Raw genomic sequence first — 12,500 nt, 5'->3', positions numbered from 1 at the left:
AGACTCACGGAGATGATTAGTCGGGAAACGTGAGTGCTGGCGAAGTTTGTGTTTTGTTGTGTCTATTATTTATCATTTGTTGCGCGTGGGAGGTACAGGACTGCATGCCCCGTGAGTGGTTATGGGAAAAGGCTGTTTGATTGTTGAGGATTTATGCGTCAGGTTGGTGTCGTTTGTTGTTTTTTTAAGTTTTTTTGGTAGTCCTTGGATTTCGTTATGCCTTTTTTTAATCGTTTGTTTTTCTTTATACATACATACATACACACACACACACACACACACACACACACACACACACACACACACACACACACACACACACACACACACACACACTGAACGTGGCAGCAAAACGTTAATATCAAGGACTACCATTAAAAAAAAAAAAAAAAAAAAAAAAAAATCTTCACAGTTGTAAATAAGTTCAGACAAACTCATGTAATATATAATGCAATTTACTCACGCGCGTTTGTTCACCAGGTTGACACTACGCGAAGATAACATGGCTGGCAACGTACTTCTCGTTCAACCCTGCGCAGACAAGCACCATTGTGGAAGCGGCCAGAATATCACTGTGATGTCAGTTGCAGGTACATCAGAGCGGTGTTTGTAAGCAGGCGGAGGGAATGGGAAGGGGAAAGAGAGAGAGAGAGGGAAAGAGAAAGAGAGGGAGAGAGAAGAGAGAGAAAAGAGAGAGAGAAAAAAGAGAGAGAGAGAAAAAAGAGAGAGAGAAAAGAGAGAGAGAGAAAAGAGAGAGAGAGAAAAGAGAGAGAGAAAAGAGAGAAAAAAAGAGAGAGAGAAAGAAAGAAAGAAAGAAAGAAAGAAAGAAAGAAAGAAGGAAAGAAAGAGAAAAAAAAGAAGAGAAAAGAGAGAAACAGACAAACATACACAACAATAACCATGCCACTCCACCCCCCCACCACCATCCATCCATCCTTACACACACACAACACCATGGACCCAACTACCCTGCCTGAAGCACCGAATTAACCTATACCAAATCATCCCGCAGACACGCCCTCGACTAACGTGCCAGTTCTCGCCACCTCGGTCGCGGTCGGGGTCCTTCTCGCGGGTCTTGTCCTCGCGGCTTCTGTTGTAATGTGAGTACCAGTCTGTGAGTGCGTGTAGGAAGGAGGTAGGTTATGTCAGTGCGTTGGACGAGGAGGAAAGTTAAGTTATGTAAGTGGGTAGGGTTTGAAGTTGGTGGGACGAGGAGGCTAGGCTATGTTAGTTAATGAGTAGGTTATGAAGTAGGTAGGTTGGACGAGGAGGCAAGTTATGTAAGTAGGTAGATAATGGAGTAGGTTGGACAAGTACAAGGTTGTGTAAGTAGTTTGGACAACCGGGTTTTTTTTATGAAGTAGGTTGGACAAGTAGGTAGTTTATGAAGGACGAGTAGGTAGGTTATGTAAGTAGGTAGTTTATGAAGTATAAGTAAGTAGTTTATTAAGTATGTAATATAAGTAGACATTATTTAGTAGGTCGAATAAGTAGATGGTTTATTTAGTAGTTCGTTTAAGTGGAGAGTTTATTTAGTAAGTCATAGCGGATAATTTCTTAGTTAATGGCGAGCAGATAAGCAATGACAGTTTTATTAACATGAATATATCAATAAGACATATACTTATTTTTTACGTACATGTGTATTGTGCTCATCCCTGGAGTGAAAAAAACAAACTTGGAAGTATCAACTACTTACCCGACTGTGAACTTATTAAATAAATGAATAAATAAATGAACAATAAAATAAAATAAATTGTTAATGAACGGAAATTTGTTTAGAGATTTGTAATTATAACGACTGACTTGGATTTCATAATGAGACTAAAAGATGTCAAATTTTAGTAAGATTTTTTTTTTTTTATCGTATACAACGGAAAACTAGATTAAGACATAAACCTCTTCCTTTGACAGAATGAAGAAAACGAAGAGAAAGCAGATGAATGACACTTGCCGTCTGGAGGAAGTTGCCAGAGCGGTAAGTGAGAGAAAGTGTAACAGGCCGTAACCACCTCAAGGCAATGGCTGCTTGGACAGGAATGGTGGTTAGCGGCTTGACTCTTCAGTGATGACGAGCGCACGCGAAATCAGTAACAGGGTACGAATATCTGGAGGGGGGAGGGAGGGGGATGGAGGTGTTCTCGAAGGGTCAAATGGGGTCAGTTATAATCGTCATCTTAGGCTACCACCTTCAGACACAGAACCCACGTGGCGGACGCTTAATTTAGACTTAATTTTTAGTCATGATCTTGAACTAATGGCTTACACAGATCATGTTGATGTGCACGCCAGAGAGAAAGAGAAAGAGAGAATTCCGAGTTTCTGTGGGATATACATTTCACATATACGACTTAGGTGTATATATCCATTGGTTCGATCCTAGGGCAATGAACATATGCCTATGGTTAAAACACGCTTACACTGTCAACAATACTCTGTTGTTCACGCTTTCCTGAACCAGGTCCTGAGCCGGGCCAAACGCAATTACTCATGTCAAGAGGTGCGAAACTATATATAAACAACTGGTTAAATCTGACCGCCCTCGCTGTACATCTGGGTGACACTTTCCTGGGTTACTCTATATCACGTGTTTCAAGAGAGGCTTCATCGGTCGTGTATCGCGTCCAATCATTTCTCGAATGGTTGTCCATTCGTCTTGGACAATTTCCCATTTTTCAAGAGGTTTTCTTTCTCCTGATCTTTGCACTTCAACAGCAGTGACCTGAAAGTTGCAGAGGATGTTCCTCCTTTCCTTTTCCCTGAATTTTTATCTCGCAATCCACACTTTGTTCCTTTGCAGGACCACTAACATTTTTATATATCATTTGTGTGTCTCTGCGGGGTGGGGGGAGTTTCAGTTCCTCGGTTTCTCAGTACATAACTTGTGCCAGTTTTTTTTCCTATTGCATCCATTCTCTACATGGATGCGTGTCTCTTCACTCACAAAATCTGTCATCGTCCAATAGAAAGTCTGGGTTCAGTATGGTCGGCTATCGGATAATTATCATTTTAGTGGGTTTTTCTCCAGCTTTTGGAACAATTATCACTCTCCCCTTGTATCCCTGAGTCGGCAGGGTCTGCTCCGCTTCGCCTGCACGTACCTTGAGACACGGCCTCCTTCTCCCTTCTTTCAGCAATGACTCGAAATCACCAGGAATGGCGCAGTCCTGTGGGAATAGCAATCGTCTCCTGCCATTCACACCGGCAACATGCTGATTCCCTCCTTCAGTTCCCTCTTCGTTCTTCCTCTTCTCCTCCCGCTCGCATCTATCCTCATTGTCACACATGTCCACACTCCACTTCTTTCCCTCTTATGGGATCTACTTGCAAAATATCCTTGCGAGGTAAAACCTTTATCCTTCATTTCTGCGTCGTAAAGGGGGGTCCGATACTAGCCATGTTGATGCCTGGGAGGAGGTGACAAATTGCTGGAGGGCCAGAGGCACCTCACCCGCCCCCTGTCCGGGGGGCGGGTATGCACAGGATTTGGGAGATCTTTCACGACTGAGGACAGCACTACAAACACGTCCTACTTCTACGAGAGATACACCACGACTGAGAGAGAGAGTGTTTTAATGAATTGTGTTTTTACATGTTTTCTTATTTTCCCCATCCCTCACTCCCTCCCTTCCTCCACCCTCACTCACCCTCTCCCTCTATTTCTCTACCCCTCTCTCCCTCTCCCTCTTTTTCTCCCCCCCCCCCCCTCTCTTTCTCTCTCTCACTTTCCCAAACACTAAATTCACCCTGTCTCTCTCATTCCACAGCCCTCAGTGAGCAGCCAGCAAAGCATAGGCCTACATTCCTCTGATCACCAAATCATTTCGCTGTCAGCCTTGTCTCTCGAGGTATGAACTGTCTTTGACGCTGTAGTGCATTTATATGAGTTTTCTATGGCGTGTATTCTTCCAATTAGTCGATTAATCGAATGCGTATGATTTATATGTTTTGTTGATGTAAAGAAGAGGAAATCTAGTCTCTACAATGATAATAATATGTTATTTTTATATACATCTCAGATTTTACCTGTTTTATTATGTTTGTACTTATATTTGTTCTCTATATTTACACGCTTAACTGCATTGTCGTTGGTTAAGTCTCTGTATTAACAAATATTTAACTTTCAACAGGGAAATAAACAACAGTGACACCTGGCAGCCCGAGTTAATCTGTTAATTTCTAGTTAATTTTCGATTTTCATAATGTGCGTTCTCTGGCCTGAAGATAATACTTCGTAACTGGAAGCGAATGACAAAATCTGTGATACCTGGAGATGTTTCGTTTGTTTGTAAGCAATAAAGAGTCGATTGATATCTTGTTTCATCTAACCTTAATCTTCCTTGATGTACAGTAATGTTGACAATACACACGAGTACAGAATCAGGCCTGTGTAGACATATAAAAACTAAGACGCTTAGATGATTATGATATAAATACATACAGAGTGTATGCATTTGTGTGTGTGTGTGTGTGTGTGTGTGTGTGTGTGTGTGTGTGTGTGTGTGTGTGTGTGTGTGTGTGTGTGTGTGTGTGTGTGTGTGTGTGTGTGTGTGTGTGTGTGTGTGTGTGTGGAGAGAGAGAGAGAGAGAAAGAAAGAGAGAGGGGGGGGTTGGGGAAGGAAGGGGAGGGAGCGAGAGAGAGAGAGAGAGAAGGAAGGGCAGGGGGCGAGAGAGAGAGAGAGAGAGAGAGAGAGAGAGAGAGAGAGAGAGAGAGAGAGAGACGGAGGACAGGGAACGGTGGGGGTGGGGGGGGGAGAGGAGAGAGAAAGAGAGAGAGAATGTCGAGAAAGGTGACTCACTCGACGCCAAAGACCCCCCCCCCCCACCTAAGCAATCAACATGAAGTACACGCAGAATTTAAAATTATTCGAGAGATAGGCTGCACAGATATCGCTCAATCAAGAGTAAAAGGGAACCGCTGGCAGAACAATGAAGCAGTCACATCTCACAGAGCAACGCCAATAGATAAGATAAGCTGCGTCGTTATTATCAGCTGAATGGAGTGTTTGACTCGCTCGCGTTGATGTGGATGCGATGCTGTGGAGTTGGATGATTTTTTTTGTTTTCCTCAAAGGTCAAATAGATTTACATATCTATCATTCGTCTTTTAGTACGGAGTTGAATTTCTACAGGTGTTTTTTAAGATAAACTCTACCCTTTACGGTTTCAGTGGACTTGTCACAGGAAGGATTCTTGTAAGCTTACGTGAAAATAGATGGATGTTTGTGAGGGTGTCTGCTTATTGCGTATATTTGTATATATCTGGCAAATATATGTTGTAAACGTGTGTGTGTGTGTGTGTGTGTGTGTGTGTGTGTGTGTGTGTGTGTGTGTGTGTGTGTGTGTGTGTGTGTGTGTGTGTGTGTGTGTGTGTGTGTGTGTGTGTGTGTGTGTGTGTGTGTGTGTGTGTGTGTGTGTGTGTGTGTGTGTGTGCATTTTTGTATATCTCAAGCAAATCGATCTTTAAGTACAAAATTATCCCTAAGTATTCACCATATACTGTACATCAATAAATAATGCTTATATCAGAACCTTTGCAATTTAGTTGTTGACATGACAAAGGATATCACACATTCCGTCCAAATTCAGAAATTGAAAATCTGGCAACTTACCCGGGCTCTGGCGTACTCTGAATCGCCAAATCTATCCAGATAAAGAATAAACAAACAAACAGATTAATAAGAAAATAGTGTGGTGTAACGTAATTTATTTTTTCTTTCCTTTTGCAAACCAAATACATGCAAATATAAACATTACGAGTAGATTAGAGTAAAAACAAGAGACTTACTTGATCGGAGCAATTCGGAGGGTGAGTTGCCAGTTAGGTCTTTCCTGAAATTGCATGCACGTTATCACTTACTGGGATACTTTGCAATGAAGAAATAAACAGCAACAAAACATTTCAGTAAAATTAGTCAACAATGAATTCTTTCTGCTGCTGTTTCTGCCATACGTGAAATTAATGATAAACACATGACACTATAATTTTTAATGTAATGAGTAATAGAGATTTCCCTCAAAACATATATATATATATATATATATATATATATATATATATATATATATATATATATTTGTTGCTTTATTATTGGTTTACTTCATCTGGGATACCTTTCCAAAATGCTTATCTGTGTGTATGTATTTGCGCGCGCGTATATATATATATGTATGTGTGTGTGTGTGTGTGTGTGTGTGTGTGTGTGTGTGTGTGTGTGTGTGTGTGTGTGTGTGTGTGTGTGTGTGTGTGTGTGTGTGTGGAGAGAGAGAGAGAGAGAGAGAGAGAGAGAGAGAGAGAGAGAGAGAGAGAGAGAGAGAGAGAGAGAGAGAGAGAGAGAGAGAGAGAGAGAGAGAGCGAGAGAGCGAGAGAGAGAGAGAGAGAGAAGGGAGGTCAAAACCGAATACGTCCATTACATAGACTGCCTTAGCTCATTCCCGAGCCTCTCGCCGTTTCCTGAATCTCTACATTCCGAAGCCCAAAAATTATCAACGCCCTCGTTGGTCTGCGCGATAAGATAGCTACCCCGAGTAGAAGCGATAACTGTTGTGTTCTATATGCCGGTGAATTTAATTCATTCTGCATTAATGCAAGTTAAATTTATACAATGATATTATTCCCATCAATATACATGCGTACATACATACATATATATATATATATGTATATATATATATATATATATATATATATATATATATATATACATATACACACACACACACACACACACACACACACACACACACACACACACACACACACACACGTACGTACGGGAGAAAAAAGGGGGTAGGGAAGGAAATTCTTCATACGTAATAAAAAAAAAAATAATAAAAATAAACGTTAATCTTACACATTAGCTTCCACTTATGGTGCAATGATTGTGAAACGCTATATCGTAAAACATCAGCTTACGAATTTACGACAATCGGTTGATAAGGCCGGTGGTTGCATTTCCGGATTAGCGTGACGGACAAGTTGCATTACTTCTGGAAATATTTGTCTTAGATAATTGTCAGAAGAAAAATGAAATAATACGAAAGGCTGTAGAGATTACCTACATAGGCCTTTATGTAGCACCACAAGTTTTTACAAACTATTAATGATAATAATAACAGTAATAAAAATGATAAAGATTATCACAATTATCATAATTATTATCATCATTATTAAATATCCTTATCATTTATATGGAAATAAAAAACGAAAAAAAATATGGTGATTTTAGTCATTGTGAAGCTTTATTCGAAGGATCACTTGTTGCCTATCAAAATCTAGACATATTCGAACTATAAAATACTCTTTAATCATCTGTCTATATTTTGATAAATACACCCCCCAAAAAAAGTATGTTTATTATTTTCGCATTTTTTTTCTTATTAATTATAATAATGTACGGTATTGTGCGAGTTTACAGGTAAATGTAAGTCATATAAACGATTATTTATCACCCATTTATCAACGTTGCCAATTGTTTTGTGAATTAATGCCTTTTGAGTCTATAAATACATCCTATACCTTTTTGTATAATCTTATACCATTTCCACACGCGTCTCATTATACAATAAATTTCAAATACACCTTCAACAGCCAAATTCAGTGCTAAAAAATAAAATACGAAAAAAGGATTTGGCATTTATTAACTATTCAATTCGTTCCGCAAGCGAACTTTAACGGACAACTTTAACGGATAGACGGAGATAGACGATAGAGATAGACGATAGAGATAGACGATAGAGATAGACGATAGAGATAGACGGAGCCTGAACTTGAAATTACCTGAAATTGGGCATCGGAAGTTTGGTATGCAAGAAACTGCAGAAAAATAAGACGCTGTGGAAAAGGCTTATTTATGATTGTGAGCAAACAATAACGATGGTAATATTATATATCAGTAAGCATTATGTTATTATTGTAATCATTATAATGATATTACTGTAATTGTTATGATGATGTTATTGTGATATGTTAAGTATGATTCATTGATTATATGGCAAAGATACTGATGATAAAATAAAACAATGATAATGATGACAATGAAGACAAATCAAATAATAATAATGGTAATGACAACACTAATGGCGATGGTTTGAAAAGTAATTAACGGAGGAACGAATTTATTATACAGAGAGAGAAAAAAGAAAATTTTATACAGGGTCTAAGAATGGTATCGGCCAACGATGCTTTCATGCAGAGGCAATCGCACTCGCATGGATATCACACACACACACACACACACACACACACACACACACACACACACACACACACACACACACATACACATACACATACACATACACATACACATACACATACACATACACACACACACACACACACACACACACACACACACACATACACGTGCGCGCGCATACCTGTATCTATATCTATTTATTTATCAATATATCGTTTATCTATTTATCTATCAATCTCTGTCTGCCTGCCTATCTCGTCTACATCTATCGATCTGTCTATTTACCTATCGATCTATCTATTTACCTACCTACCTATCAATCAATCTATCTTTCTATATATTGCAAAAGCCCCTGCCAACCTCAAGACAACTTCTCCTTGAACTAATAAGGAAAATTCTCAGAAGAATCGAGAAGGGCCCTCGTGATGAAGCCTCCCGCCAACCACTGGCTGCGGGAAGGGAATGCGAGCGTTATCACATCCGTCGAACAAGTACTGATAAGGAAATCCCTGTTCGTCATCCCAGTCTGTTTTCTGAACTCTCGACGTTCACACCCTCTATACTGTACTTAAAGGTGCATAATAGTGTTCGCTTGTGTCTTTGCGTTGAAGGGTGTGGGTACAGGTAAGGTCGAGAGGTGTTCTCAATCATCTGCTGAATATCTTTTATAGTCGATTATGCTATTCGTTGCAATGATTTGTACAGGATGGTTTTGGGTAACATGTAAGCTCTTGCAATCATAGTAAGGGAAATAGTGTTAGTAGTTTTAGAATGAATTACGAAGGAAAATCCAATAAAGCAAATATCAGAGCGGGTATACATACACACACACATATACACATTCATACATGCATACACACATGTAAAGTACATACATCATATCCTTTGCAATCCATAATAAGTCATGCAAATATCCCACACATTTCTTAGCATTTGCCTAACACTTAATTCATTAAAAAACTAATTGAGCAAATTCGCAGGACATCGAATCGCAACGAAGAGGCCCAGACTGACGCTCGCCATAGTTAGCGATGAGGGGGACGTGGCTATTACTGATCAGCCTGAGTCTGATTTGCGCCGAGTCGGACTTCACTCTACTCTCGCAGGAAGGTCGGTGTTGCGAGGTTTGTTTAGAGTTCAGAATTAACTTATGTAAAGGTTGTGGAAAAATCTCTGGAAGAACACTTAATCAGTGACGGAACAGGGATTAGATACATTTTCTAGAAGAATAGTTTATGACTAACAGAACTCACTAATATCTCTAGAAGATTTGTTGATGAACTTATAAGAAATCCGATAAAATCTCCCGAGCACTTTAAGAATACCAGAACACCTCTAACCTCTAATCGAACACGAATTCAACAACATAACAAGAATAATAATAATAGAAAAAAAAAAAAACGGAATTAACCTCTTATTCTGAAAAGAGATAAAAATCTCAATCCATCAGAACGGGCAGGCATTCCTGCAGTCTACGTAACCGAAGTGAGGAAGGTGTCTCGCCAAAATGCTGAAATCGACCACTCCGGCGACTCCCCACACCGCGACCACGACGTCATGATCGTGCTGGAGGACCATGAGCACTTCGCCGGCGTCAAGAGGTGGCATTTAACGTTCATGCGCGGCGGGGAACAATTCACGAGCGCCTTAGACGTCGAGGAGAACGTCGGCAGCGAGCAGAAGAAGTTTGTGTTCCCGACGGAGCTGATAACCGAGGCCAACGCGGTCTTCATCACTGCGAGAGACGAGGTTGGCACGACGCTGGCGTTTGGGTCGTCCCAGATTAAAATTCCGGGTAAGGAAAGGGAGACTTTGACTTTGACATGTTTATTGATACAATATCTTAAAAGGATGAGGTAGATAGACAAGCAAAGGAATAGGGGAGGAACGGGTGTGTATGCATATATGTGTATATATGCATGTGTGTGTGTGCATGTGTGTGTGTGAGTGTGTGTGTGTGTGTGTGTGTGTGTGTGTGTGTGTGTGTGTGTGTGTGTGTGTGTGTGTGTGTGTGTGTGTGTGTGTGCGCGCGCGCTCGCGCGCGCGCTCGCATGTATAGTTCAACAGTTTAATTCCTTTTCTCCCGGCGACCAGAAATGAAATCGTACCTGGCTTGGGTGGGAACAGCCTACGATCCCGCCGCCTCCTTCCTGCGCGTGGACCCTGGCACCCTACCCGTAGTAGAAATCGGAGACCACGTATGCAAGCAGAACACGAGTCCTTGCTACATCCTGAATGAGAGACTACCAGAGGTCGTTTCCCGGTGCCTCACCATCACGGATTTGGTCACCGACGTGCCCGTGATGGTGTGTGACGACACGATGATCCCTTTCCACGGTGAGCTATGTCTTGGTCTTTGCAGTCCCTCCTTATATGTACTTTCTGGGACTTTCCTTCGTTTATAGTTTGCTGTGTTTTTTGCTGTGCGCTTTTTTATGTGTTTTTTTTCCGATGTGTGTTTTCGCTGTGTTTTTTGCGGTGTGATTTTTGCTGTGCATTTTTTGCGGTGTGCATTATGCTGTTTTTTTTTCCAGTGTATTTGCTGTGTATGCTTTTTGCTGTGTATGTGTTTTTGCTGTGTATGTGTTTCTTGCTGTGTGTGTATTTTGCTGTGTGTTTTTTGCTGTGTGTATTTTGCTGTGTGTTTTTTGCTGTGTAAGTGTTTTTTGCTGTGTAAGTGTTTTTTGCTGTGTAAGTGTTTTTTGTGGTGTGTGTTTTTTGCTGTTATTTGTTATTTTGCTGTTATTTTTTGTGTGTGTTTTTTGCTGCGTGTTTTTGCTGTGTATGTGTTTATTGTTTTTTTTTCTTCTTTTTTTTTTAACTGTGTATCCTTTCTTCGTGTTTTTGTGTGTTTTGCGTTACCTTGATTTTTTTTCTCGTCTATAGTTTACTTTTTGTTTTGTGTTTTCTTTCTGTATTTTTGTATTTTTATGTTATCTTTGTTTATGTCTGTTTTCTTTGTCTCTTCCATGACCATCTTTTCTGTGTGTTTTATCTTCACGTTTATCCTTATGTGTCTTTTTGTCTTTTTCCAAGTTTATGTCCTATTTGATGTTTGTCTTTATATATATATATATATATATATATATATATATATATATATATAATATATACATTAAACGTATCTTTAGGGTTCATTGAGGACTAATATCTCTAAGAGGGAAAAACAGCAGATATTCGTAGCTTCTAAACGTGTTACGCTGACGCCACCTCGCATGTAACTATGCCTATCTCTTGTTACTGGACCATGACATAATTTTAATACTATATTGTATGCAATGGGTATAATGTATTTTAATTGTTGGGTTTTGTCTCATACATGTGAGACATACAAAGTATTATGAAACTTTAAAATGTAAATTTATCTATCTATTCATGTGTGTGTGTGTGTGTGTGTGTGTGTGTGTGTGTGTGTGTGTGTGTGTGTGTGTGTGTGTGTGTGTGTGTGTAGATAGAGTGGTATATATATATATATATATATATATATATATATATATATATATATATATATATATATAACGTCCAACCTTCCTAGGTTTTCTTTAACGGTAGGTTCATGTTTGAGCCGCCGTGGTCACAGCATGATACTTAATTAAGAATAATCATTCTTCCTCTGTTCTCCTCGATAAAATATTAGTGACTAATGTGAGGCAACTCATTTACACTGATAAATTATCGGGATAAAGTTTCGAAGGGAATACATGTAACTTTATTCCAATAAACCAATAGTGTCATATGTAAGATTTCGCCAAATATACCTTTCGCCGCATGTCCAGGAAGACAATAGTAGATTATCCTTCAACTCAATTTCATTCAGAAAAAAAAAATCAATGCATAACGGTAACCTTATATTATCCCGCCAACGGAAAAGTTTCCGCCAAAATATACACGATTATCTGTATTCATTTCTTTTCAGAATTAACCATGGCTCTGACGGTCGAGTTCATCGAAGACCATACAATATTACTGACCTTAGTCACCTATCAAGAGGAGGTCGTGACGAGCATCGAGGTCGTCGCCTACGACCCTAACGACCCCTCCACCGTCTTCTCCCCCTTGGACTCCCAGTGCGATCCCCGGGACGCCGTAGAACCAGGGCAAGTACAGTGCTCCCAGAACCTCAGACAGACCGAGAAACCTGACGGGATTGAGGTGGTGATCGTCGTGTTCACGTCTCAGAACGGGTCGTCGTTCCCTCAGTCCTTTAAACTCAGGCACTGGTGTAAGTGGTTCTCGGTTTCCTAGGGAGACCGATTGTTTGTCCATTCCCCCCTCCCTTTCCCCGCCCCCCCTTCAT

The 12,500-nt window shown here is 40.1% G+C and overlaps 2 protein-coding genes across 7 annotated transcripts in view; both read left to right on the top strand.

Moving 5' to 3' along the window:
* Positions 1-4,314, top strand: part of LOC119573314 — a 42,408-nt gene extending 38,094 nt beyond the window's left edge. For all 5 annotated transcript variants that reach the window (XM_037920481.1, XM_037920480.1, XM_037920483.1 and 2 more), the window contains 6 exons: positions 1-29; positions 481-590; positions 1,013-1,103; positions 1,918-1,981; positions 3,771-3,851; positions 4,134-4,314. The exon at positions 1-29 is cut by the window's left edge and continues 125 nt beyond it. In XM_037920481.1, the coding sequence (XP_037776409.1) occupies positions 1-29; positions 481-590; positions 1,013-1,103; positions 1,918-1,981; positions 3,771-3,851; positions 4,134-4,151 (393 nt within the window). In that variant the 3' untranslated portion in view covers positions 4,152-4,314. The remainder of the gene's footprint in view (positions 30-480; positions 591-1,012; positions 1,104-1,917; positions 1,982-3,770; positions 3,852-4,133) is intronic.
* Positions 4,315-8,650: 4,336 nt separating this feature from the next.
* LOC119573313 overlaps positions 8,651-12,500 on the top strand; it is a 17,061-nt gene continuing 13,211 nt past the window's right edge. The window contains exons 1-5 of one of the 2 annotated variants that reach the window (XM_037920479.1): positions 8,651-8,777; positions 9,184-9,313; positions 9,654-9,998; positions 10,298-10,540; positions 12,120-12,425. In XM_037920479.1, the coding sequence (XP_037776407.1) occupies positions 9,235-9,313; positions 9,654-9,998; positions 10,298-10,540; positions 12,120-12,425 (973 nt within the window). In that variant the 5' untranslated portion in view covers positions 8,651-8,777; positions 9,184-9,234. Of the gene's footprint in view, positions 8,828-9,183; positions 9,314-9,653; positions 9,999-10,297; positions 10,541-12,119; positions 12,426-12,500 lie in introns of both variants that reach the window. The other variant, XM_037920478.1, reaches the window with a different exon arrangement.

This window comes from Penaeus monodon, chromosome 5, assembly GCF_015228065.2.
Source record: "Penaeus monodon isolate SGIC_2016 chromosome 5, NSTDA_Pmon_1, whole genome shotgun sequence".
Classification (NCBI taxonomy): Eukaryota; Metazoa; Arthropoda; class Malacostraca; order Decapoda; family Penaeidae; genus Penaeus; species Penaeus monodon.
This window is presented reverse-complemented; position numbering and strand designations above follow the sequence as displayed.